Source organism: Arvicanthis niloticus, chromosome 1, assembly GCF_011762505.2.
Source record: "Arvicanthis niloticus isolate mArvNil1 chromosome 1, mArvNil1.pat.X, whole genome shotgun sequence".
Taxonomy (NCBI): Eukaryota; Metazoa; Chordata; class Mammalia; order Rodentia; family Muridae; genus Arvicanthis; species Arvicanthis niloticus.
Genome location: NC_047658.1, coordinates 10,521,604 through 10,548,500, shown reverse-complemented (window position 1 = coordinate 10,548,500; position 26,897 = coordinate 10,521,604). Strand labels below are relative to the sequence as shown.

At 44.2% G+C, this 26,897-nt stretch overlaps 1 protein-coding gene across 1 annotated transcript; it reads left to right on the top strand.

Moving 5' to 3' along the window:
- The first annotated feature begins 915 nt into the window (after positions 1 to 915).
- On the top strand, positions 916 to 26,730 carry Uba2 (ubiquitin like modifier activating enzyme 2). Its single transcript, XM_034494333.2, has 17 exons — positions 916 to 1,116; positions 3,594 to 3,677; positions 4,651 to 4,721; positions 5,646 to 5,710; positions 6,844 to 6,944; positions 9,537 to 9,658; positions 10,417 to 10,484; positions 11,233 to 11,354; positions 12,457 to 12,556; positions 13,410 to 13,573; positions 16,843 to 16,936; positions 17,032 to 17,144; positions 20,102 to 20,257; positions 21,377 to 21,473; positions 23,055 to 23,160; positions 24,699 to 24,835; positions 25,919 to 26,730. The coding sequence occupies exons 1-17, from the start codon at positions 979 to 981 to the stop codon at positions 26,098 to 26,100; spliced, it is 1,920 nt and encodes a 639-aa protein (XP_034350224.1). The 5' UTR covers positions 916 to 978; the 3' UTR covers positions 26,101 to 26,730.
- Positions 26,731 to 26,897: the final 167 nt, after the last annotated feature.

The window sequence follows — 26,897 nt, the reverse complement described above, 5'->3', positions numbered from 1 at the left end:
GCTATTTAACAAAACTCTATGTGACAAACTGTAAGGAAATTCCCAACTGTAGTCTTATTACCCCAGCTCTGGTTTCAGATCCAAGGTTCCCTGGCCAGGACAGCCTTGCAGGAGCTCCTTAGCAAAGGGGACTTACCAGGCTGATTTCAAAGTTCAGAACCCAAGTAATTTATACCACAAACCAAGGGCAGAGATACCCCAGCTCCTGTCAGAAGATGCAGGAATAGATTCAATCAATTGTACATTTGGAAAAACAAAACTTTATTAAATTTTTAAAAACGGAATATATACAGCAACCAGCTATGAACAGGCCAGTGGTTGGCCTGAGAAGAAACTCCAATGTACTCTTGAAAGCAAAACTTGAATCAAAAAGGTCATCATGGTTGCTGTCTGGTAGTCAGCTACCAATCTGAAACACATTGGCTTTCTGAATCCTTGGGAAGCAGGAACATCTAAGACATACACTCAGAATGCTCACCTTAGTAATGAATGACTCTGGAAACTTAAGACATCTTTTGTCCATGTTGTCCATTTTTCTTTGTGAGAGTTGGCTCCTATCCTCTGCCGATATGTACATATCTTAGATGCGCACACACACACACACACACACACACACACACACACACACACACACACACACACACAGCTTAGATAACAATGTTCTTGATTTGAAAGTGCTCTTACATGTAGGGTCATACCTTTTTTTTAACCCTTAAATAAGGAGCTTTTGTTGGGAGTTCAAACCGAGATCTTTAGAAGGCGACCCTTAGGCATCTCAGTCTGAGAGCTGGTCTGCGCTTCTCTGCAAGTGTATGAGAAGTAAGCCAGCTCTCAAGGTGTCGCCTGGGCCCATCCTGGAGCGGGCTGGCGGACGCAGTGCGCAGGAGCGGAAGCTACGCCGCCCTTCCCCCACCGACTTCCGGCTACCGCTCTGGGTCTCCCGCCTCCGACTGTACCGCGGCTCGTGGACGTCCCGCCATGGCACTGTCGCGGGGGTTGCCCCGGGAGCTGGCCGAGGCGGTGTCCGGCGGCCGGGTACTGGTGGTTGGCGCGGGCGGGATCGGCTGTGAGCTACTCAAGAACCTGGTGCTCACTGGCTTCTCCCACATCGACCTGGTGAGGCCCGAGCTCCGGGTGAATGGCGGTCTGCCTGCGGGGCCTGGGTTCTGGGAGGGAGTCAGGGCGGCGCGGCCCCAGAGGCCTGGGGTTAGGATCATCGCGCGGGAAGCGGGTTGGTGAGACGCCGGATTCCGGCTCCCCGGACCTCCTGTTCGCGGGCCTCGGCTCCCCGGGCCTGCGTGCGCCGCCTCCCGAGGCAGTTTCCCCAGTTAGACTGGGATACCAGAAGAGAGACCCTGTAGACGCTGTGATTTTAATTCGAATATCCCCTTAACTTAAAATAACGATCCCGCGGCAAAGCGGTTTGCAGCCACCAGCCACAGCAACCCGGGCGTGCACACATGCATTCATTCCCGAGTCTGCCACCGGCCTCCAGGTTGCAAGTGCTGTCTGCATGCCGTTTTATTTTTAACAGATGAGGAAAGTGAGTCGCTATGAGGTTGAGTAACTTACCCTGGGGGGACGCCGCAAGTGGTTGGATAGACTCCTTTGGGGCTCGCACGCCTCTGTGCTCGGCATAGTGCAGATCCGTGTTTATGTCATTAAAGATACTCCTTGGGGATTGCACGATTGGATGACAACCTGTAATTCATGCAATCGGGAGGCTGTAGAATCGGAAGTTTGAGGTCCGCTTAGGCTACGTAGCAACAACTTACCCAAGAAAAAAAATTCAGGATTCTTAAGTTTTGCTTTAGTGTAATGTGCAATGACAGGAAGCCGCTGTAATTTGTGAATGTGTTGGAGATAGTATCTGAACCTTGGATGTGAATTGAAGATGCCTTAAGGTTTAGCAGAAACACAGGATGAAATTGCCAGTGTCAGGGTCTAAGCCGAGGCAGAATTGGAGGGAAGCATTCTTTATTGGTCAGGCTTCACACGCAATTTCGTTCCATAGAAAATACAGTATACTAGTGACGCTTGATGCTATTTTAAGAGTAGATTTTGCAGTAGACTGGGGTGAATTGGAAAATAAATGCTTGTTCTCTCTTTTTAATTGTTTTGCTTTGGTTAAATTTTTGCAATGAACTTTGAAGTACTAATGAATATTTCAGTGATTATGTTTTGTAGTTTCCACAAACTGCTCTAAACTATTAGAATGTTTGATGATGAGAACATTTTGTTGTTTATGAAAGTTTATTGAAATAGAATGCAAATGATGTTAGCTGGTTTTTTTCTTTCAAGTAGCGATTAGATTAAATTTTATTATTACTTAAAAATTTTCCCTTTAGTTTATGTGTATGGACCTTTTGCCTGCATTGTGTATGTGCCTGGTGCCCCAAGAGGCCTGAAGGTGTCCCTGGAGCTGGTGTTAGCAATGGCTGTGACCCACCATGTCGGGACTGAGAATTGAGCCCCTGGTCCTACACGAGCAGCCAGCACTCTTTTAACTATTGAGCCATCTCCAGCTCCTAGACTAGATTTTAAACTTGACTTACTTATTTATTTTTTTACCATACATAGGACATTTCCTTCAACAGCCCTCAAGTAATCCTGAGTGAATGTGTATGTAAAGAATTAGAGTGTGGTGCCTCACATCTTTAATCCCAGCACTAGGAGGCAGAAGCAGCCTGATCTCTGTATGTTCCAGGCTAGCCTGGTCTACAAAGAGTTCCAGGAGAGCTGAGGCTGTTACACAGAGAGACCATCTCAAAAAAAGAAAGAAAGAAAGCAACTAACGTTTTCCTTATCTGATTACCACATCACTTAATGAGAAATGACATGGCACAGTAAATTAGAAATTATCAGACAGATGTGTGTTTGTTTGTGTGTGGAGGTAGAGGATGACTTCAAGGTTTGTTCTCCTGGGGCATTGTCCAGCAGTTTCTGAGGCAGGGTCTCTTGCTGCCCTGGAACTCTGCAGATGTTCTAGGCTGACTGGCTAGTGGGTCCAGGAATTCCTCCTAGCCCCACTGTCCTGGCTCTGGGATTGCAAAGGATTGGGACTCTGCCCAGCTTGTTTTAATGTGGATTCTGGGGTATCAAACCCTGCTCCTTGTAGCTGTCAGGGCAGCCACTTTACTGCCTTCAATCTCCTTTGCCTAGAAAACTTTATTTATTCACTATATTTTGAGGGAGAGTCTCTGTGTGGAGCCCTGGTTGGTCTGGAACTCGTTATGGAGACCAGACTGACCTCCAACTAACAGGTAACCAAGTGTACCACCTTGCCCACCCAGAAACTTTTATAATTTTAACCAAAGCTTTTATGATATCTAAGGAATTCCCTAAAATATTTGCAAGGATCATGATTAAATAAACAAACATAAAATTAGCCATCTCTAATGCACTCTTGAATTTACCTTTGACTTAAGTGCTGTTTTTCCCATAATCTTTAAATGCAGTTTTTATTTGTTTAACAATTTGGGTGTGACTTGTCCAGGAAAGCACTTTGGCTGCTGGTAAGCTCTGGGTTATGAATGCTGAAAACAGTGGTGTTGCTCAGACACTGTGGCTTACCTGGATTTCTGCGTTTGTAGATTGATCTGGACACTATCGATGTCAGCAACCTCAACAGGCAGTTCTTGTTTCAGAAGAAACATGTTGGAAGATCAAAGGCTCAGGTAACTTTCTCATACTGCATTTAGGACTCATACGGCACTTAGAACTCTTTGACCAAGCTTTCACTTAACAGACACAATTACAACTCCTGTAGAGAGAGGGAGTGGGTGAAGCTGGCTCTTTTTATTTTTATGTCTGTGATTAACATTTCCTTTACAAGTTTGCGCCATTTGCATGGGAATGGAAGTCAGTATAACTGAGTCAGCCCTCTCCTCCCACCTGGTGTCCTGGGGATTGAACTCAGTTGACCACGCACTACCCACTGAGCCTCACTACACAAACCTACCTCTTGAATCCAATAGAATGAAAAGAATAAGGGAGTGACCCATGTCCCTGCTGTCTGAAAGGAAATGCAAGCAGCCACCCTGGTCCTGTAATTGAGATGTCTTTTGTATCCTCTTCGTGACTAAGGTTGTTCCTTTACATCTTAGGGAGAAAAAAGACTGTTGTGAGTATCTCTCCTCTCTGTTTCCTGCCAGCCCTCCCTCCATCAAAGCTGCTTTTATGTTTTTCTATTGCAGCTCCCTTCCCAGCAGATGTTTCTGCTGTGTTGACTTTTGACTAAGTTTTTCCTATGGCAGCAGCCTTTCCTAAGCTGCCATCACATCTTTGTAGCTATGTTTACCTGGACTGTTACAGAAGGCTTCTTAGGCTCTTAAGTGAATGAACAGTGGTTATGGCGCTTTAAGTTTACTTTTGTTTTGCACTGCAGGGAATACGCAAATGCTCTTTCCGAGTTAGAGCCCCGGCCTCTTGTTATCCTTTTTTTCTGAAGCTTGCCATTCTTGTAGAAGTGTATACAGTCACATGTAGGGAAAGTTAATTTTATGAATACGAATATACTTGATGTGATCTTCCCACAGTTTTTGTACATAAATAAGATGACCACATTATACATGAAGCATCGTGTATATTTCAGTCAGATTTCAAATGCCAACACAAATGTTAACAGTGATTTACTGTTGCTTTTCTCAGGTTGCCAAAGAAAGTGTGCTCCAGTTCCACCCCCAAGCAAACATTGAGGCCCACCATGACAGCATCATGAAGTACGCACATCATTTTATGACAAAGCTGTTTGCTATGCATTTTTAATTAAATCTTTAAAGTGTAAGGTATTTTTATCTGGCATGTATGCGAGCCCTGTGTTATTCTGCGTTGTTAGGATGTCCGTGCCCACATCAGTACCATTGTTATTAGCGTTTGGTGTACATTTGAATTATGTAGCTAAGAGATGTTTTAATGTCAGTAGGGAACTTAATTGGAAGCTTAGAAAGAACTGTACTTTGATGCCTGAGGAGTCTCTGAGGCTGTGTGTAGTGTATGTCCAACTGTACTTACCTCAGTGATGACAGATAAGTCTGTCCTTACGGAGGTGTCAAAGCAAGGTTCCAAGGATGTCTGCCCCCCCCCCCCCCCCCCCAGTCCCTATAAGAAGGGCTAGAATTAGAGAGAGCCCTACACTTTCTCAGGGCATTTTTCTCTTGGGCTATTTCTAATTTTCTGGATGTTTGCTTTGCAGACCTTCCTATCGCCCTATGACTCTCTTACCCTGTGCCTCTTTCCCATTGCTGCTAAAAGCAGAGCCCCGAGGGGCCTGAACCCGGCCTGATGGTGACCATGTGAGGAGAAGCCCTAGGCCCAGCAAATCCTGGGAATGTGCTCCTAGTATGTTCCCAGGCACTTGCTGCCCTGAGAAGGCGAGTGGGAGGCACAAGTGAGGCTATGCCAGCTTTTTGCCAGTTGAAGAGTTTGTCTTGTTGCCTTAGGTAGCTGTTCAGAAAGGAGAGAGATTTGAGATTTTGAGTTCCTTTAAACTGTGTTTATATTAGGACAATCCCAGCCTTCCTGTATCTATGGCATATACTCCCACCAACAGTTATTTTTACAGTTATCCTTTTCAGGACTATACTGAGAAAATCATACATGAGGGCAGTTTTGGTGACTTTTTTTCTTCCCATTTTGCTTTTCAGCCCAGACTACAATGTGGAGTTTTTTCGACAGTTTATATTGGTTATGAATGCATTAGATAACAGAGGTAAGGGGATTAATGTTCCACGTCTCATTGCTTCCTCTTCCCCATGACAAAGGAAACAAGAACAGCTGGGTGTGTGACAGTCTCACTCTACCCCAAGCCAGTTTGGAACTCACTATGTTCCCTGAGACTGGCTCTAAACTGGTAGCAGTCCTCTGCCTCTCAGTCTTTGTCTAAGCTTCTGCCTTCCAATTTAGGCTGCTCCAAGTAAAAGCTCGGACTCTAGAATTACTCTAGCTGTGCCTGTACTAGAAGATCCTATACCAGATCTTCACAGGTGTAACGTCTGTTTCTGGGAAGCCAGGCCTGGTGGGCAGGTCCATTATCCCAGTACTTAGGAGGCAGGTGTGGGTGGATCTCTGCGTTCAAGTCTAGTCTGCCCCGTGTAGCAAGCTGTGGGCCAGCCAGGGCCTATGTGGTGAAGCAATAAAGTAGTGTGCAAAATGTGCATAGTGATTACTAAAAGGGAGGACCTTGCTCCATCTTCTGTCTCCCTCATCCTCCATGGATGACATGATGGTGGAGTAGTAGCATGTTACATGCATGGAAATGGCCTGTGCAGCTCACATCTCACCTTAATGCATTTGATGCTTTTCTTTTAAATGTATTTTTGTGAATGGGTGTGTTGTCTGCATGTGTCTGTGTAATGTGTGCTGTCCCAGTGCTCAGACTCCAAAAGAGGAAGCAGATCTGGACTGGAGTTACAGGCAGTTTTGAGCCACCTTGTAGGTGCTGGGAACTGAACCCTGGATTCTCTGGCTGGAAGAACAACCAATACTCTTAACTGCTAAACCATCTTTTCAGCCCCACTTTGGATATTGTAGAAGTATCTTGAGTCACACATAAGGCCTTACACTTGCAGACAGGCTGCACTCGCAGCCAGGCACTTGGGAGTCCTTTCTAGAAGTCTTTTTAGAGTGAATATGCAATATTAATTCCTCGGTAGTTTTGCTGAATATCCCTGTAGTGACCAGGGCTGTAGCCCAGTGTTGCAGCTCCAACAGGCAGAAGTGGTCAAGTTATATCCCCACAGTCACAATGAACATGAGCTTGACTGAAAGCAAGACATGTTTGTAATTGTCATCTGGACTTGTTGGTTTCCTCAGAAACTCTTGCTCACCAGTGTTTTCTTTCAGCTGCACGAAATCATGTGAATAGGATGTGTCTGGCAGCTGACGTGCCTCTCATTGAGAGCGGGACTGCTGGGTATCTCGGACAGGTGACCACTATCAAGAAGGTGAAGACAAATTGTTTGATTTTCCACTTACTTGAGACCTGGGAAAGAAAGAAACTTTGGGTTTGTTTAGAGGAAACAGGTCAGCATCCAAGGTGTAGAGATTTCATGCCTGATAAGACACGATGATGTTTATGCTTGGGTGTCTGGCTTCATTCGGTTCCCAGCAAATCCCTACCCTCAAATAAAGCCTAGGATGATCTAAAGGCAAAGGAAGAGACCTTTTGACTCTACTGCTTTGTTAGCTTAATTTATCTATTAAAATCCTTAACACCACTCTGGGCATGGTGGCATACGACTTTAATCCCAGCACTTGGGAGGCAGAGGCAGGTGGAACACTGAGTTCAAGGGCAGCCTGGTCTACAGAGTGAGCCCCAAGATAGCTAGGGCTACACAGAGAAACCCTGTCTCAAACAAAACAAAACAAAAAAAGAGGAAAGACCAAAATTAACAAACAACAACAAATCCTTAGACTGACATAACAAATTATACAAAAATTCTTAGTCATGGACTTCGTATCATGTTGTAGATGACAGACAATAAATCAGAATTTTAAAAGTTTCAGTGAGCCAGGCATGGTGGAACAAGCCTTTAATCCCAGCAACAGGAAGCAGAGACGGTAGAATCTGATTTCAAGGCCAGCCTGATCTATATAGGGAGATCCAGTCTCAAAGCAAATTAAAACTTACTTTTGGGTTAATGAGCCGACTCAGCAGGGGCTTGCTGCCAAGCTAAACCACCCGAGCTTGAGCCCTTGACCCACATGTTGCACCCCAAACTCCCACAAGCTGTCCTCTGGTTTCCACACATGTAGTGGTGCTCTTGTGCATGCTCGAGAGCGTACACAGACACACACACACACAGACACACACACACACACACACACATAATAAAAGTAATCACGTTAACTTTTGGTTTGGGGAGTCTAGTTCAGCAGTAGAATTGGTTAGTCCTAAATCCAGGTCAGTGATGTTAAGTTTATTTATCTAAAGGAGTCTGGGTGTGCAGGTCTGAGGAGATCTGGAACTATCTGGATGTATTTGTGAAATACTTTAAGCATTTTAGTAAAGCTAGCAGAAGAGGATGGTGAGCGCTTGTTGGCCTCTGGTCATAAGATCCTGGGATTGGAATTGGTTTGCGCTTCAGGAAATAAACATTAAAGGCTATGTTTGAAGAATTCCTTTGCAGGTTCGAAGCTATTTTTAAAAAGTACCTAAAATGGGCTGGCTTGTCTGGTAATTTTTTGACTGGGGTATCTGTTAACAGAGTGGCCCTTTCTTCTGTTGTAACTTAGTCTTGGACACTTATTTGTATTCTACAGAGGTTGTGTGTGTTTTGGGGTGTAGAATCAGTGGGGGCTTTGGTGTCTTTGGGTGCATCAAGGTAGTTGCTCTCTTTGTTCCCCCACTATGACACAAACCATGGCAGCTTGTTAGTGACCTCATCCAAGACATTTTGTTGGAAGATAAAGGGCACAAATTATGGAACAAGTCCTGAACCTACCATTAATGTATATTAAAACCACTTTTGTGGGTTTTGATTCCTTTTTTTTTTTTTTTTTTTTTAAAGATTTATTTATTGTATGTATATGAGTACACTGTAGCTGTCTTCAGACACACCAGAAGAGGGCATCAGATCCCATTACAAATGGTTGTGAGCCATCATGTGGTTGCTGGGAATTGAACTCAGGACCTCTGGAAGAGCAGTTAGTGCTCTTAACCACTGAGCCATCTCTCCAGCCTGGGTTTTGATTCTTTAACTTGTTAGTGGAGAGACATTGTCTTTTATGCTTCTATGTGAAGGCTGAGATTCAGATGTACTGAGATAAAAAGAGGTTCATCTGATGGTCCCACATTGGGGATCCCTTGGCATTTCATACATTTTGGTGTCTGTTGAGATTGACAATCATCCTGGTATACTCGTTTTTTATGAGATTTTTGGGGTATTGGGGTATTGGGATATGAGGGAATTCAGGGTATTAACAGATCAAAATCTGTTAATTTTCATTGATATCTTTAAATATGTGGCTAGAAAGCTCTTTGGGTTTTTTTTGTTGTTGTTTTGTTTTTAAGATTTGTTTATTATCAGCACTTGGGAGGCAGAGGCAGGTGGATTTCTGAGTTCGAGGCCAGCCTGGTCTACAGAGTGAGTTCCAGGACAGCCAGGACTACACAGAGAAACCCTGTCTCAAAAACCAAAAAAAAAAAAAAAAAGATTTGTTTATTATGTATACAGCATCCTGCCTGCATGTATACCTCCACACCAGAAGAGGGCACCAGATCTCATTACAATAGTTGTAAGCCACCAGGTGGTTGCTAGGAACTGAACTCGGGACCTCTGGAAGAACAGCCAGGGCTCTTAACCTCTGAGCCCTCTCTCTCCAGCCCTCTCTATAGTAGGGAGTCCTGGTTCTGTCTTAGCTATGGCTGTGGTCACTTCATTTAGCCTTTGTATTCTGACTAGATTCTTTATGTGTACAGTAAGGGTTTTGCAAAAATTTAATATTTTTCTTGACAACATAAAACCCAGTTGACATGTGGAGTGTACCTCATAACCATCGTAGGGTAACCACTTTCCCGTGTCCTAATGTTATAGGGTGTGACTGAGTGTTATGAATGTCATCCTAAGCCTACCCAGAGAACATTCCCTGGCTGTACGATTCGGAACACGCCTTCAGAACCTATCCATTGCATCGTATGGGCCAAGTATTTGTTCAAGTAAGACTTATATCTTTCTGGCATATTTTCAGAACTGATCATGGAAAGTGAGGCCATTTTTACTTAAATACTCTAAAAACATTGTGTTTACAGTGGTTAAATATGGTGAGGAGACAGCAGTGGTTTTCCTGGGTCTCACTCAGACAGCATTCTTAGCATGCTGTGGGCAAAATTGTAGATGTTTAGTCTGGTATTGGACACAGGCATGCAACTAAGTTTGTACGAATGTATATATTTGGAAATATGAAAACATACTTATAAATAACCCATTGGTTAAACAAGAAATCACAATGGAAGTTAAAAATACTTAGTGGGGCTGGATTGAAACTCAGTGGCATAGTATTTGCTTGGTATGCCTGAGGCCGTGGTTTGGATCTCCAACCCTGTTCAGTAACCATCCACAGCCAACTCTAATGTGTAATGTTTGTGGAACGGCTAGCCAAGGGTGCCCTGTAAGTGTCCTGGTGTTCTTCGACAAGGAAGCTTGCCATCTCTGCTAACACATTTTTATATTGGAAGATTTGGAACCTAGCCAGTAGATGTGGATACACATCTCAGATCTAGCCTTAGTGCCATGAGCAGACAGCATGATCAGATTGCAGTGCCAGGATAGCCCTAGAATTGTGGACTGCAGCTTATCAATTGTTTGCCATATCCCTGCTAAGACTTTGGAGTACTGTAAATTAGTTGTTTGTGGAACAGTAATCACATTAGTTCCAAATGCCTATACCTAAAAGTTGACTCTCTGAAATCTGTAGCCAGCTGTTTGGAGAGGAAGATGCTGATCAAGAAGTGTCTCCTGACAGAGCTGACCCTGAAGCTGCCTGTAAGTGAAGGGCGCCTTTCTCTGCACTCACTGACTGCTTGTGATATATTTAATAGTGGTGCCTAAGGAAAGAGTCTTTGTATGTGGTCCTTATCTTGGAACTCCTAGGTGGACTTTGCTGTCCTGGAGCTCAGAGAGGTCCATCTGCCACTGTCTCTCAGAGCTCAGGGAGTAAAGGTGTGCGCACTGCCACACCTATCCTCTCATTGCCAGTTTTAAACCTTTTAACAAAAGAGTAGTTGCATTTCGCTGATGAAGAAATCAAGACACATTTCTCGGGTCTAATCAGTTGGGTTGCTAATAGTAGTGCCCTGTTCTGTTTATAGGGCTATGCTTTACACTGTTACTCCTGTGCTCTTAGAGATGGTATCACGGGGCTGGAGAGATGGCTTGGGTTCAGAGCACTGTCTGCTCTTCTAGAGGACCTGGGTTCAGTTCCCAGGGTCCACATGTTGCCTCACAACGTTTTGTAACTCTAGTTCCAAGGGATGTCCTACCCTCTTCTGGCCTCCAAGGACAAAGTTATCCATTTGTGTGAGTATGCACACATGTAGCTCAAACCACCCATGCATGTAAAGGGAACATGTAAATTAAATTTAGAAAAATATGGAGGCACAAAAAGACACTGGTATTCACGTTACTGTCCTGGAGCTCTGAATGTGTCACACACAGCTGACTTCTATGAATGAATTTTCTCCCACAGGTGAGACCTTAATCATATGTTGAAAATATGATGCTTGTTTTGTAGGGGAGCCAACAGAGGCTGAAGCCAGAGCCCGAGCATCTAATGAAGATGGAGACATTAAGCGTATTTCCACTAAGGAATGGGCTAAATCAACTGGATATGATCCAGTTAAACTTTTTACCAAGGTCAGGCGTCCTCCTTGCTCCTCCTCCCTATCTAATTTTTGCCCTCCCTCTTTTTTGCAATTTATTTTATGTGTAGCAGTGTTTTGCATGCAAGTGTGTGCACCATGTGCATGCTGGTGTTCAGCTCAGAAGTGGGGTCTGAGCAGAGAGAACTAGAGCTATGGATGGAAATGAGCTACCACGTGGGTGCTGGGAACGGAACCCCAGTCCTCCGCAAAAGCTACAGGAGTTCTCACCAGGTGCTGGTGGTATATGCCTCTAATGCCAGCACTCAGGAAGCAGAGGCAGGAGGATCTCTGTGAGTTCAAGAACAGTCAGGACTACACAGAGAAACCCTGTCTTGAAAAAAACTACCAAAAAAAAGTGTTCTTAACCCCTGAAGCATCTCTGCAGCCCCAGGACTCACTCATCTGATAAGCATGACTATCGTTGAGCCCTATCTCAGAAAGGTGTACTTCCTTTTCTTTTTTAATTTAGTGTAATGTATTTAGAAGGTCTTGCATCTCTTTCCTGCCCAGATCCTCTTAGCAGTTCAGTTACCTGCTCTAAGTCACCTCGACTTCTAAGTGTATACCGTTGTCTGCTGATTGTTTCCTGAGTGGTCTCCAGCTGTTTGTGATTGGGACATCCAGTCAAGCTAGGCCTCACTGCTGTTGGTTTTCATAATTACAGAATCCTTAGCTCTTGTTAGTCACCCTAGAATCTCCTAAGTGTTTATAATTTAAGATGTTCCCTAACCCCAACCCCAAAACACAAAGGGCAGAAACGGAGCACAAAGCCTCTGAGCATATTACTACCTACAGAGCATTGAGAGACTGCGTTGCGGTTCATTGAGCCCTTTAGTTTGTGTCACTGGCCTTCGGACTGACCTGTGGAGTGGTTGTAGGGTTGTAGGAGGGCCTGGTCAGCCAGCAGAACTGAGGGTGCTGTCCCCCTGCTTCAAATATTTGATCCTTTCCTGTGGTATTGGAAATTCTTATTCTGCTTACTTATGCTGGGCTTTTAAACCTGATTTCATGGCATAATTTTAGTAAATCAACCGAATTTGATCTATTTTTATCAACTTGGGCTCTATAGGATTAATAGGATTTGTTTATTTCAGCTTTTTAAAGATGATATTAGATATCTGCTGACAATGGACAAACTCTGGCGCAAGAGGAAACCTCCAGTTCCACTGGACTGGGCTGAAGTGCAGAGTCAAGGTAAAGAATGTAGCTAGTTCCTCTCCTGCCTATCCCAGGAGCCCTCAGCTGAGGTGCTGTGTGTCTGCATGAGAGAACTTGGGTCCAACACCACTTCATCAGGAGCTCCTGACACCCTCTTACACACCCCAGCAGAACCCTGCTCTCACAAGCTGCCTGTTTTTGTTTTTTTGTTTTTTTTTCTTTATTTATTTATTTATTTTTTAATTGTCATTGATTAGGACATCATGGCTTCATTATTCCTGAAAGTGTCATTCGTGGTGGTTGTGTATACAGACTGCCTTTGTACTCATGTGATTGTTTCTTTAAGATTTACTTTAGAAACACAATTTTAAAATTTATATTCAAGGAAATAAAACAATTCTAGTGACTACTTGTTTGTCATTGGGATGTTGTAGTTTATATGAACTATGAACTATGCTGCAGCTCACGGTATGCTTGAACTTAATAAAGAGTAACATTGGGCATGTGGAATTGTGACTGACAGCTTCCACTTAGAGTGTTAACCGTGCTGGGCGTAATAGATTGCTCACACTTTACCCTTTACATTTATTTGCCAGCTATGTGGGTGTGTGCACATGAGTGTCGGTTCTCACCAAGGCCAGAAGAGCATCCACTTCTCGTAACTGCAGTCATGTCTCCAGCCCTGCCTTTATATTCTTTGAAGTCCCAAAAATACCATGAGATCCTGACGTGGCGTTAGAGCATCTGCAGCCTTGGCAGTTTCCTTGTATACGTGCTCATAGTGACAATATTGAGACATTTGTCTCCTTTTGTAAATCTTAATGGCCATAAGTTGAATCTGTTGAATAGAGCAAGATGGAGTTTATTAAACATTCTTGTTCATTTTTAGGAGAAGAAGCCAATGCAGATCAACAAAATGAGCCCCAGTTGGGTTTGAAAGACCAGCAGGTTCTGGATGTAAAGAGCTATGCAAGTCTGTTTTCAAAGAGCATCGAGACTCTGAGAGTCCATCTAGCCGAGAAGGGGGATGGAGCCGAGCTCATCTGGGATAAGGTTCGTTTTGACATGTGTCCATCACTTAGATACCTCACTCGTGGTGTTCCTGTGCTCCAAGGAAAGCTAACAGTTTGGGGTATTATATATTTTATTTGAATGCCTTCATCTCCAGTTGTTCTATTAGAATTTGAATTTTCTGTGCATAAACTTCATTATCACAAAATTTTATTTTGGCTTCTAGTAACACACTCATGTTTTTTATGGTTATATTGACTAGAACATAATTTATTCCAGTGGGATGTTTGACTGACTTAGAAAAACAGATGTTAAGTCTTCTGCCTTTGGAGGCAGCAGCTCATTTGCCTGATTTAACCTAAAAAAATTTTTTTTGTCTTTATAGCTACACACACACACACATACACACACACACACACACACGAGGGACAAAGCTCAGGCCCTTGTCTGTGCTGAGACCCATCAACAGCTTATGCAACAAGGTCTTAGTGGGTAGCCCTGTTAACATGCTCAATAGTGGAAAGCATGTGCTGCCACGTTCAGCTCTGAGATTGTCTTTCTGTTGAAGTGAGTAGGATATTTCAGAAGTTTTGGAGAGAAAAGCCAGGTCTGGCCCAGTCCTGTACTCCCAGCACTTGGGAGGCTGGGGTAGATTACCATGTTTGAGGCCATCCTAGCCTAGGCTAGAGAGTGAACTTGTCTCAAAGGCAAATCAAAAAGGCCTCTTAATACACAAATAAAATGACATTGTGTTGGTTTTGTTATGTCTGAGACACAGGGTCTGTCCTCCAAGCTGGCCTCAGAGACCTATCACATATGTGCACCACTTTGCCCAGTTCAAGTGGTGCTGGAGATTGAATTCAGGGCCTCACACATGCTAGGGGGATACGCCACCAACTTAGTTTTGTTCTCAGGAAGACATAGTTTTTCTTAAGTGAGAGTTCATTGAGATTAATTGGCATTTTAATTAGGTGAAATTGGTTACATGACAGTTTGTTTATTCCTGCAGCAACAGAGTTTTGCTGTGGGGCTGAGGATGCGTCTTCAGCTCTTTAGTGGTGTGCTTACTTGCTTGGCGTGCATGGGCCCTGGGTTTGATCCCCACCATGGGAAGGAAAGGAAAGATTTGCTATGGGTCTCAGAATAAGGAAAAATGATTGGCCATTTTTAGAATCCTCAGATAACTTTGTGTCCACAAACTTTGAAACTTTGGTTGAATCACATCTAAAACAAAGCTAGTGAATTTAGATTTTTGAAATTCTTATAAACACTAGTCTCTTGGGTTTATGTGATATAAATGGTAGGTTTTTAAATATTTTCTTTGTTGTTATTCTAGTGATTTGGAAAGTTTCTGTTACTTCACTGAGGCCAAATAAGGAGCTCCTGGAGCTGAGCGCGGCTGCCTTGTAACTCTGCACCTAGTGGTGTAGGGGATAGTTCTAGACATGTGCTTTGTACTTTGCTTTTTATATATGTGAGTGCTTTGCTTGTGTGAGTGTGTGTGCAAGGCATGCATGCCTGGTATCCAGATAGGCAGAGCCCTGGAACGGGAATTGGAGGTGGGTTGGTTGTGAGCCATCATGTGGTGCTGGTTGGCAATTGAAATTGGGATCGCCAGAAAGCAGCCAGTGCCCTAAACCTGATCTCCAGTTCCTCAGGCTATTTCTTTATGAATTAAGGCTTGGAGCTTGAGAGATGGCTCAGAGGTTAAGAGCACTGACTGCTCTTCCAAAGGTCCTGAATTCAATTCCCAGCAACCACATGGTGCCTCACAACCATCTGTGATGGGAGCTGATGCCTTGTTCTGGTGTGTCTGAAAAGAGCTACAGTGTACTCAGATATATAAAATAAATAAATCTTTAAAAAAATAAAAAGATAAGAAAGAATAAAGGCTTAAAGCCAGGTGTGGTGGTGCACATCTTTAATCCCAGCATTCAGGAGGAAGGTGGATCTCTCTGAGTTGAGACCAGCCTGCTATACAATTCGAGTTCCAGGACAGCCAGGGCTACCCTGAGAAACCCTGTCTTTAAAAACAAATAATTAAAGAAGAAGGATATTTTCTAGAGCAAACCTGCTTCATCTCACTACCAAAATAGAAGTAGACAGCCTGCCATGATGGCTCATGCCTTTAGTCCCAGTGCTCAGAGGCACACGCAGATAGGTATGAGTTCAGACATACATAGTGAGTTCCAGAATAGCCAGGGATATGTGGTGAGACACCCTCCCTCACTCCTCTCCCCCTCCAACCCCCAAAGGCCTAGTCTTAGTCTTTTCTCAGCCACTCTCACTGTGCACAAGGTATCTGTTCAGCTCTAGGCTGAGAGTTCACAGCCACAGCCGGGGAAGACCGGAAGACCATGCTGGTAGGGCTCTGCAGATGCTGGAACTGGCTGTCCTTGCCTGGGTTCTGTGTGTGTGTAGCAGCCTCACTACTAGTGGGCCCAGAGAGTACGTCTGGTTTTGTTGTGGGTGTTTTGGTTTTTTGAAACAAAGTTTCTCTATACTCCTGGATGACCTAGAACTCGTATAGACCAGGCTGGCCTCAACTCACAGAGATCTACCTGCCTCTCCCTCCTGAGTGCTGGGATAAAAGGTGTGAGCCCCCACAGCCCCTGGTTTTGTTGTTGTTTTTAAATTTTTATTTATTTCATTTGAGCACACCGTCAGTCTAGTCTCTTCAGAAGAGAGCATTGGGTCCCATCACAGATGGTTGTGAGCCACCATGTGGTTGCTGGGAATTGAACTTAGGACCTCTGGAAGAACAGTCAGTGCTCTTAACTGCTGAGTCATATCTCCAGCCATGTTTTTTTTTTTTTTTAGATATGCTTATTTTTCTTTATATGTGTTGTGCTTGCACTTGTATGTGTGTTCCCTGCATGTCTGTCCTGCAACAGTCTAAAGCAGTACTGAATCTCCTGGACTGCTGTTACAGATGTTGTGACTACCAAGTGGATGCTAGAAGCTGAGCTCTGGTCCTCTATAAGGGCTGCAAGTTCTGGTAACCGACTCTGGGCCATCTTTCCAGTTCACACTGTATTTGTTTAAGCAGGAATGCTTTCCTAGCAAGCATGGTGGTCATAAGTGTTCTTGGCAGACGATCTTCCTGGACCAGAGAACCAGATGGGCTCCTGTCCCCACAGTCGGCCTCTGTTACTTGCTGTGAGGCCTCATGTGTCAACCTCTAGTTTAGATCTCCCTTGTTCTGGCTGTGTGGCTACAAGATTACACACCTGTAAATATGGCTGTTTGGGAGGTAATGCCAGTGAAAAGACTTTGACTGGACAACGCCTTGTCATTTGTGTTACTGGCAGGATGACCCACCTGCAATGGATTTTGTCACTTCTGCTGCAAACCTCAGGATGCACATTTTCAGCATGAATATGAAGAGCAGGTTTGATATAAAATGTAAGTTTTATAATGTACCTTAGGTTGTATCATCAACAAACCCATGTACAATTTTTCTTTTGACCACTGAACATGTTTGTCTCTCTGTCCTCTAGCAATGGCGGGGAATATCATTCCTGCTATAGCTACTACAAATGCAGTGATCGCCGGCTTGATAGTGTTGGAAGGATTAAAGATTTTATCTGGAAAAATAGACCAGTGTAGAACTGTGAGTAATCTTGTTTTGTTTTGCGTTTTGAGATAATCTCTCATTATGTTGTCCTGACTGATCTGTATGGACCAGGCTGCCTCGAACTCACAGAAATCCAACTGCCGCTGCCTCCTGAGATCTGAGCTCTAAGGCGTGTGCCTCTCTTGTGCTTGGTGCACTAAGAAATGACTTTGGAATTTTAAGGAAATGCCTTTGGAATTTAAAGACTTAAGTCTCATGTAGCCCAGGCTAGCCTGGAACTCACTGTGTAGCTGAGGGTGACTTGAAAAGGTCCCTGTGAGTGTGTGCACCTCTCACCCCACTCCCAGCTTGACTCATTTTTGTTATAATTTACTTTTATTTTAGGCTGACATGTTTTTGACTTCTAAGAATTTCTTTTGGTTGTTCTTTTTTAGTTTTTTTTTTTTTTTATTTTCAAGACAGGGTTTCTCTGTGTAGCCCTGGCTGTCCTGGAACTCACTCTGTAGACCAGGCTGCCCTCGAACTCAGAAATCTGCCTGCCTCTGCCTCCCAAGTGCTGGGATTAAAGGCGTGCGCCACCACTGCCCGGCAAGAATTTTTTTTTGGATGAACTTTTTATAGCAGACAGTGCTGTCTATTAACATTATGGAAGTATCTTTTTGATGGCCGTTTGTGCTTAACTTATAAATATCAAGTGGATTAATACTATTTAGCCTAGTGTTAACAGTTGCTCTGACTTTTTTACTTAGATGCTGGCACTAAAGATGGCTTTCGTGCACAGTAATCATGTACTCTGCTATGTGTTCTGGCTATAGCTTCAGTTGTATGTTACTACTGCTGACTGCCTTGCTACACTTTCTCTTGTGCAACCTCAGGTCACATAGGTCTCTTCTCCTCTTGCTTCTGGTCTTGTTCTGTGTCCAAGATTCATTATAGGGAAAAGCTACAGACTGAGCTATCTGGTTCAATTCAGCTGTTTTGGCCCAAACTCCTCTCTACACTGATTCAAACTGGCATCTCTCAACTTTGGACTGAATTGTTCTGCTTGGCCTCAAACTAACTCTAGCAGTGTGTTGTTTTGTTTTGAGACAGGGTTTCTCTGTGTAGTCCTGGCTGTCCTGGAACTCACTCTGTAGACCAGGCTGGCTTTGAACTCAGAAATCCACCTGCCTCTGCCTCCCAAGTGCTGGGATTAAAGGCGTGTGCCACCACTGCCTGGCCTTAGCAATGTGTTGTAATCTTCTGGCTCCTCACTCTCTGGCTCATTCTGACTTCACCTGTGTCTAGCTTGTTCTCTCTCTGTGCAACTGTCCTGGTAAAACTATCTCCTCTCATCTCATCTCCTCTTCCCCTCCCCCCCCCCCCAATAGCTTCTCTTTCCTCTCATGAAAGTTGGTCATATCCTATTCTGTCAAATCTTTCTCTGATTCATCGCTTTGTCTGCCACTAAATTAGACATCACTTTCAGACATGGCTGCTGCAAACTACCTTTATTTTCATTGTTTGGGATTAAAGGTGTATACTAAGGGGTATCTGTATTTCAGCCAGAGTAGCCAGGTTGCTAGATTAAAATCCCTTTACATTGTTGAGGGTTTTTAGTTGGGGTTTTATTACTGTGAAGAAACACCATAACCACAGCAACTCTTAAAAAAAGGAAGACATTTCATTGGGGCTGGCTTAGAGTTTAGAAGCTTACTCCACTCGCATAATGCTAGAAAGCATGGTGACATGCAGGTAGACATGGTGCTGGAGAGGTAGCTAAGGTCCTATGTCTGGATTGGCAAGTAGCAGGGAAAGAAGAGACACACTAGTCCTGGCTTGAGCTTCTGAGACCTCAAAACCTGCCCCTAGTAACATACCTCCTCCAACAAGGCCATACTCCCAATAGTGCCAGTCTCTAGGAGCCTATAGGGGACATTTTCATTGAAACTACAGGGCCCAGGGTATAAATTTCCTTTTTTAGGTTTATGCCTGTGTATGTGTGGGTGGGTGTGCGTGCGTGTGTGTGTGTGTCTGTATGTGTGTATGTATGTGTGTGTGTTTGTATTCATGGTACTTTCAGAGGTCAGAAGAGAGTTTCAGATCAGGTGGTAAGATGCCATGTGAGTGCCAGGATTTGAGCCCAGGTCTTTTGAATGGTCTTAACTGCTTAAGTCATCATCTCTCAGTCCCCAAAGAGGCTGGCCTTTTGAGACTGTCTCACTATATATATAGACCACACTGGTCTGGACTTTTGTATGTAGGCTAGGCTGGTCTCAAAGATCTTCAAAGGTCCTGTTTCTGTCTCTCAGGTTCTGGGATTAAAGGCATGTGTCATCACACTGAGCTTCAATGTTAGTTTTTAAATTTGCCCTTGGTCCTTAATTTTGTCACTGTTGTTTGTTTGGGTAATAGAGTCATAGTATTGCTATAAGAAGTACATCATTTTTCTTCATAAAAATGTTACTATAGTCAGTTTATGTTAGGGAATTCCTGGCATCTGAAAGCATTGTCATTGAGTACCTCAGTGAGTTGGTCTTGTTGACAAGCACAAGGAGGCACAAGCCCTTGGATGGCTCGGCCCTTACTCTTGCCACATGTAAATTATGTGTCTGGGGTATGTGCTTACTAAAGAGATGTCTTTCCATTAAGCCCAGCCTTCTCCATGGTAGCTGACCAGAAAAAGATACAAAACCATGCCTCTTATAATGTCATGATTTCCTGTATCCCTTTTGACATGTAGAGAAGAATAGTGAAGCCATTTATGATTGGGTATGCAATAAGCAATATTTTAAAGCTGGGCAGTGGAAGCATGCACTTTTAATCTCAGCACCTGAGAGACTAAGGCAGGGGGATCCCAGTTGGAGGCCAGCCTGGTCCACAGAGCAAGTTCAGGATAGTCAGACAAAAAAAGAGAAAGAGAGAGTGGGGAAAGAAAAAGAAAAGATTTTTTACATTTATGTATAAGAATAGTAACTCAGTGTTTCTGATTCCTGCTTGTGTTTTCTCTGAAGATTTTTTTGAATAAGCAGCCAAACCCAAGGAAGAAGCTCTTGGTGCCCTGTGCACTGGATCCTCCCAACACCAACTGTTATGTTTGTGCCAGCAAGCCAGAGGTGACTGTACGGCTGAATGTTCACAAAGTGACTGTTCTTACCTTACAGGATAAGGCAAGTACAAGGATTGCTTCTCTTTCTCGTTTAGCAGTGAGTCCAGGGTGGGATTTGCCCTGGACAGCCCTAACTGCTGGATGGATAGCTCCTGTGGCTGGCTTCCCAGTCCAGACCCCCATCAGCCTCTCTGTCTGTGTTTCTGGGACATTGTCTGAAAAGAACAGGTATACTTGTCTAGAATATGTATCACAGCCTTGTCTGTGTTGATATCAGGAGACAGGCAATAGATAAAGCCCAGATTTCTGAGAAATGACTCGTCCTGCAGTTGGCCTGGTTTGATGAGTGAACAAATACTTGAGTAAGCCTGAGTAACTTCACTTTCTCTCAGGACAAAGACTCAATAGTGACCTTACCTTGCAGGGTGTGTGACTTGCTGTTTCTTAGAACACAGTGTTGGTTGATATTTATTGTGGAGCAGAGAGGACCGAATGCGGTGCTGACACTTGCTTGGGGAGAGTTTCCTTTTTTACTAGGTGGGATTTAACAGTGTGGTCTCTTACTTCCATCTTGAAACATGAAGGGAGACACTGTTTAAAGTGGGAAAGGTTATCTGAGGATCCAGTTAAGAATTCTTTTGTCTGTCAAACACTTTGCATGGCAGGGTTGACGTGGAGACTGAGATGACATGTGGCAGACCTGAAGCCTGAGCCTAGTGTGAGGGAGGAGGAGGGAGCCTCTCCAGGCTCTCAGGCTGCACCTGCCCTGTATCCATGGGCAGATGTAGGTTGGGGTGTGAGCGATCTCTTGGTTTCCTGCATCCATGTTTACCATATAGCTAAGACTGTGTGTGCGCGTGCGCCTGTCTGACTGTTCTCAGAAGCAGACAGGAATTAAAGGACAACTGAGGCTAGAGAAAGACTGGGTGAGCCAGATAAACCTGAAGACGCAGTCCCTGGTGGAAGGAGGGACCCAGTTCCAAAAGCTTTCATCTGCTCTATGCTTGTGTACTGTGGCACTTGTACATATGCATTCACATGCATATACCACATGTACAGAACAATTATGTAATAAGTAACTCTCTTCAGTGGAAAAGTAAACTTGTACAGAAGCACAGTATAGGTTTCTTGTGGTCCTTAATTACCTACATTAGTTAATACTTAATTTTTCTACTTTTAGATAGTGAAAGAAAAGTTTGCTATGGTGGCACCAGATGTCCAAATTGAAGATGGGAAAGGCACAATCCTGATATCTTCAGAAGAGGGGGAGACAGAAGGTACCACCCTCGCTCTTCTCCTTACCTGGCAACTCCTGAGGAAGGGAGGAGCTGGGCTGTCTGCTCATTGCATGTGTTAGCATGGTGTTTGCTATCACAGTCATGGCAGTGGCTGCTTGTGGGAGGTCTTCAGATTCAGAAGCTTTCTGGTGTTGAGGTATCTCAGTAACTTGTCAGTGACCCAGTGCACAGATTCTAGCAGTTTACACATTGAAAGGCTTTTTGTTCATTTCCAAGGGCACTTTGCCTGTGTCTTAGGCCTTATGGCTAGGTTGGTGGTGAACATGCTCTTCAGGCTGTTAACCACACTGAGAGTGTAAATCCAAGGTTTTTTTTCCAAGAGTGGCAAGGTCAGCTCACACACAGAAGACTGGCAGCTGTCAGGTCGCTGCTCTGCAGCTGACTGAGCTCTGGCTCTAAGGCTTCTGAGATGTCACATCAGGGCAGGAATCGTCTAGATAGAGTGCCAGCTTGGCGTGCATCAATACCCAGCAATGCATAAGTCAGGTGTGCCGTCGCGTACCTGTCCTAGTCCTCAACAGGGAAAGGAAGCAGGAAGATGAGAAGGTCAAGGCCAGTCCACCTGCATGGTAAATCTGAAGCTAGCCAGGCATGGGAGTGCACGCCTTGATCATGGATGGCATTGGGACACAGAGGCAGAAGGATCTGTGAGTTTGAGATCAGCCTGGTTTATAAAGTTAGATCTTATCTCCCCCGAAAAGGCTGCAGGATTCTTGTTGGTAGTATAGTTTTGCTTGTTGAGAAATTATTTGAGGTATTAATTAGGTCGTGTGTAATTAGAGGTCATATGTTGGCTGGCTATTTTGGGAATCTAGTTTAATATTTGAGCCATATTCTAGACAGCTGTCCTCACCCTAAAGAAAAGTTTATCTGCTGTTTTGTACTGTTAGTTACTAAAGAATTCTTTGAGCTATTGTAGATCATCTCGGGAGTGAAATGTAGTAACGCATGCTGGCGGAGCTCTACCTCCTCAGGAGTCAGTTTGCTTTGAATTGGATGTTTTTGTGGGTCCTTTGTACTTGGTCCACTTGAAGTACTTCTGTACTTACGGTAGGTGAGTGAGTGTTCAGGGCTGAATTCCTAAGTGCCTGATAGCACACTTAGTTTGCTATCACTACAAGTACCACAGCCTAGGGCATTTAACCATCAGAAACTTCCCTTGGAGCCCGCTCCTCACTGTGTCTTCATGTAGTCTCTCTGAAGGGGTGTGCACCCTGCTCTGAGTGGCCAAGCTTCTATATGGACCCTTTTTTAAAAATATATAAGTAAAAGTCTTGTGTAGTCCAGACTGGCCCAGAAAATAACCTTGGCCTTTTGATTCCCTGCCCCCACCTCCCAATTCCAGGGTTACAGGCATGTGAAAGACTGTTTTAAACTAGTTACTACTTGTATAAAGCTGTGTCTTCAAACTCAGTCACTTTCTTAAGCACTGTGGGTCAGGGCTTGAGAATGCCAATTTCTAAGGAATGCAGTCCAGCCATAATGAATTTGGCTTTTAATAACTCACTTGCCCACACTGTGAAAACATAATTATAACATCTTCCTTCTGTTCACATCTAGCTAATAACCCCAAGAAGTTGTCTGATTTCGGAATTAGAAACGGCAGTCGACTTCAGGCAGACGACTTCCTCCAGGACTACACTTTGCTGATCAACATTCTTCATAGGTAGGAGCCTGTAGCTCTACAATGTAAGAGAAAAGAAGTCAGGGATTCCGACGTAAAAAGAAGCTCCACTACTCAGTGGAGCTGCTCAGGGGCTGTGCCTACAGGAGAATGCTAGGATTCAGAAATATAAGGACAAACAGCAAAGCAGTTTGAGGACAAGTAGAGGCTGTAAGGATGGCTGCTGCTGCTATCCTCATCTCTGTGGCGCCTTGCGATGGCTCGGGTTAAGCGTGCTTGCAGACCTGAGTTCCTAGAGAACATTGGTAAAAGGAGAGATGTCACTGCCACAGGTCTGCTGACTCCACATGTGTGCTGATGTGTGCTGTGAGAACCATGGGAAATACACTTTTTAATTCCTAAGGTACAAAATAATACACTTTTGAGGTAAACTTGTAAAGGTACATTTATTTTCTTCAGCTTATAATAAGATCTTAGTGAGTTTTTCACATTTTTAAAAATTACATGTATTCTGTGTGTGTGTGAGAGAGAGAGAGAGAGAGAGAGAGAATGAGAAAGAGAAAGAGAAGTGAGCGTATGTATACACACACACACACACACACTTTCATATGCACAGTGACAGTACAAACGTGGAAGTCAGAACAGCTGGCTTCAGCCAGGTGAAGTGGGTTTTATGTATGTATGGGTGTTTGTCTTGTCTGCATGTATGTCTATGTGCTGTGTTTGGCCAGTGTATGGATTCCCTGGAACTCAAGTTACAGGTGGTTGTGAGCCTCCATGTGGGTGCTAGGAGTGGAGCCCAGGTCTGCTGGAAGGGCAGCCAGTGAGTGCTCTTAACTTCTGAGCCATCCCTCCAGTCCCTGTAAGTATACTTTAAATGTGGTCTTGCCTAGTTTTCAAAGTGTTAATAACACTGTAAATTCTACTAAGTTACATACTGGACTCAAAGCTAGCTGGCAGTGGTGTGCTCTCCCTGCCTTCACTGGGGCACTAGCTGCAGAGCAGTGGCAGCTTGTGCTTACTTGTAAAAGAAAACAACAGGGATGAACAGAGTGGTCAAGTATCCGAGGAACAGCACAGTTAGGGTGTGGTTTTAATTTAATGTCTGTCTTTCTCACCCTATGTTTTAACTCTCGGAACAGAACTGCCTTTAAAAATGTGCATCCTCTGTTCACCTGGATGCATAAAATTTGATGTGAATTTTGGAACTCACGTATGAGAGTAGGGAGTTGTCTATAAAGCTAGGGAAACCCAGAAACCACAAACCCCGTCCCCAGAACACCAAGATTGAGTCACAAATGGAGTGAAGGATCTTTGGGCAGAGCAGCAGGAGAAAGGACATACAGGCTTGCTGGGCTGCCGGACTTCTGCCTTAGTTCTCTGCGTGATCGGGACATAAAGAAGACTCAGCCTCCATCACTTGAGTTAGAGAAGCATTGGTCTGGTCTTTTCTCAAGAGTGTTCTGGAAATCAGAACCTTCCAGGGGTCGCAGTGTGCGTTCTGAGCTTTGAGGATGTCCCTGCTTCTTTACTATGGCGTGCACAGCACAGTCTGTTTACACCATCTGTCTCTCTTTCAGTGAGGATCTTGGAAAGGATGTTGAATTTGAGGTAGTTGGTGACACCCTTGAAAAAGTGGGGCCGAAACAAGCTGAAGATGCTGCCAAGAGCATTGCCAATGGTAGTGAGGACGGTGCCCAGCCTTCCACCTCCACAGGTGAGTCACCTCCAAGCCAGAGGACTTGAACAAGCTGATACTCTAATGGATACTGAGTGTAAAATACCAAGGCTGAGTTGGTTTGGAATTGATTCTATAATAGGGCTTTGAATATTATGGGTCATGAAGATATTTATCAACCAGGGGATGTTCCTAGAGGGATTGGGAGCAGTTTTCTGAATCTCCATGCAAGCTGTGGGCTCAGTTCTCGGTCCATGGTCTGTTCTGCTTAAGCTGTTTTTGTTTATTTGGAAGCTGTAAACTGTGCATCTGGCTCTTTGAGCAGCTGCTTCCAGGCTGGGTATGGGCTTCCAGGAAGGCAGTTGCCTAAGTAAAACCCACCTGAGAGTGTTCCCAGAGGTCCTGCTGACACCTGGTACCTTTCAGCTACCCAATTCTTTGCTGCTCTTGGTTGGATCAGTACCTTTCCTCAGCTCCCCTTTATTTTGTGCAGGAAACTGAAGGCTAACCGTTTCTAACTTCTGTTTCTCCTTATGTGAGCGCTTAGAGTTCTTTAGAATGTTTGCTCTGGCCTGTAGCATCCTCTGAAAATTTAAGGGTAAACTTTGAGGTTTTAGAAGTGACCCTTTAAGTTTGCACATGAAGACACACTGTCTTTGGGGGTAGGGTTAAAGAGCACAAGTGTGGGGGTTCTGCTGTGACTATAGGGAGCCCGTCTCTGCCCCTCTGGTTCCTTTCCAGAAGTGGGATAATGATGCTGTCTTCTTTATAGGGCTGATTAGATGAGTTTGTGCAGTGCTCAGAGCAGTCCCGGCGGCTGTAAGTGGCTTGTTGCTGTTGCTGCTCTTTCCTCCCCTTCTCAGTGGGGACTCTCAGGGGGCATGAGGATGCCTTTGAATTATATGCTAGTCACAATTTTTTGTTTTGCTTGGAAGAATAGGAAATTGCCCTGGGTCAGTTTGGCTCCCCAGTAACAACCCTTCTCCCAAAAGTAGATGTGCTTATCACAGCAAACACCGAGACAGCTTCCCTGAGGGTGGCCAGTGCGGGTGGCTTGGATTCAGAGTGAGCCACTGACATCTCCCACACATCACTGTTCTTTGCTTTGTTTTCCAAAATAAGCACAAGAGCAAGATGACGTGCTCATAGTTGATTCAGACGAAGAAGGCCCTTCAAATAGCACCGATGGCAGCGGGGACGACAGGGCCCGAAAGCGGAAACTGGAAGAGAATGAGGGTGCCTGTACCAAGAAGTCCCGCTTGGAGCAGACAGAAGATCTGGATGATGTCATAGCATTAGACTGAGCAAGCTCCTGCCCTTGATCTGGTTGAAACTGAAAGTTACATCCTTTGTTGCAGAGGGAAAGCACAGGCTGCGGTGGCTTTGGTGGTTCCGCTCCTGTGAAAGCATTCATTTGCTGAGACTGTTAGAGACTGTTGCTGTATTGAAGTAGGAATAGAATTTACAACCCTTTGAGCAAAGCTGGGTGGACCAGTGATGAGCTGAAAGAACACGGGCGTGCATGTTGCCTTCCCTGTAAATAGCCTTAGCTATCATTTCCTAGTGGAAAACACTGTGGGGTAGGAACGCTGCAACCTGGGTATAAATATTATGCCTTTATTTTTGGCTAGAGAAGAGTTATTTTTAGCCTAGATCTAACCATTTTCATACTCTTACCTGAAAGATTCACAGAAGTGTCAAGTGCTATGCATTGAAACTTGTTTTTTAAATGTTACCTGGCACTGTGTATATTAATGTAAAACAATGTTAATTTACTCAGATTTTCAGTTTGTACTGCCTGGTATGTCTGTGTAAGAAGCCAATTTTTGTGTATTTGTTACAGTTTCAGGTTATTTATATTTGATGTTTTGTAAACTCAAACAACAAATATACTGTACTTATGGACCAAATAAATGATGTCTGCATACTTGTCATCTGCTTCGGTTGCTAGTGGGTTTGTGTCTGCCATGGGCTGAGTGCTACCTCTGCGCTGGGGAGCTGCCTGGTTGATAAAGTGCTTGCTATGCATGTATAGGAGCCTGCGTTTGATCTCTAGCTCCCCAGTAAAACAGCTGGGCACATCATGGTGCCACACTACTTA

Excerpts from the sequence above, each read along its gene's own strand:
- Uba2 (XM_034494333.2), top strand. The coding sequence starts at position 979 with ATGGCACTGTCGCGGGGGTTGCCCCGGGAGCTGGCCGAGGCGGTGTCC. Across the intron at positions 3,678-4,650 it reads TTGGAAGATCAAAGGCTCAG|GTTGCCAAAGAAAGTGTGCT; the intron begins GTAACTTTCTCA and ends TGCTTTTCTCAG. Across the intron at positions 5,711-6,843 it reads GAATGCATTAGATAACAGAG|CTGCACGAAATCATGTGAAT; the intron begins GTAAGGGGATTA and ends GTTTTCTTTCAG.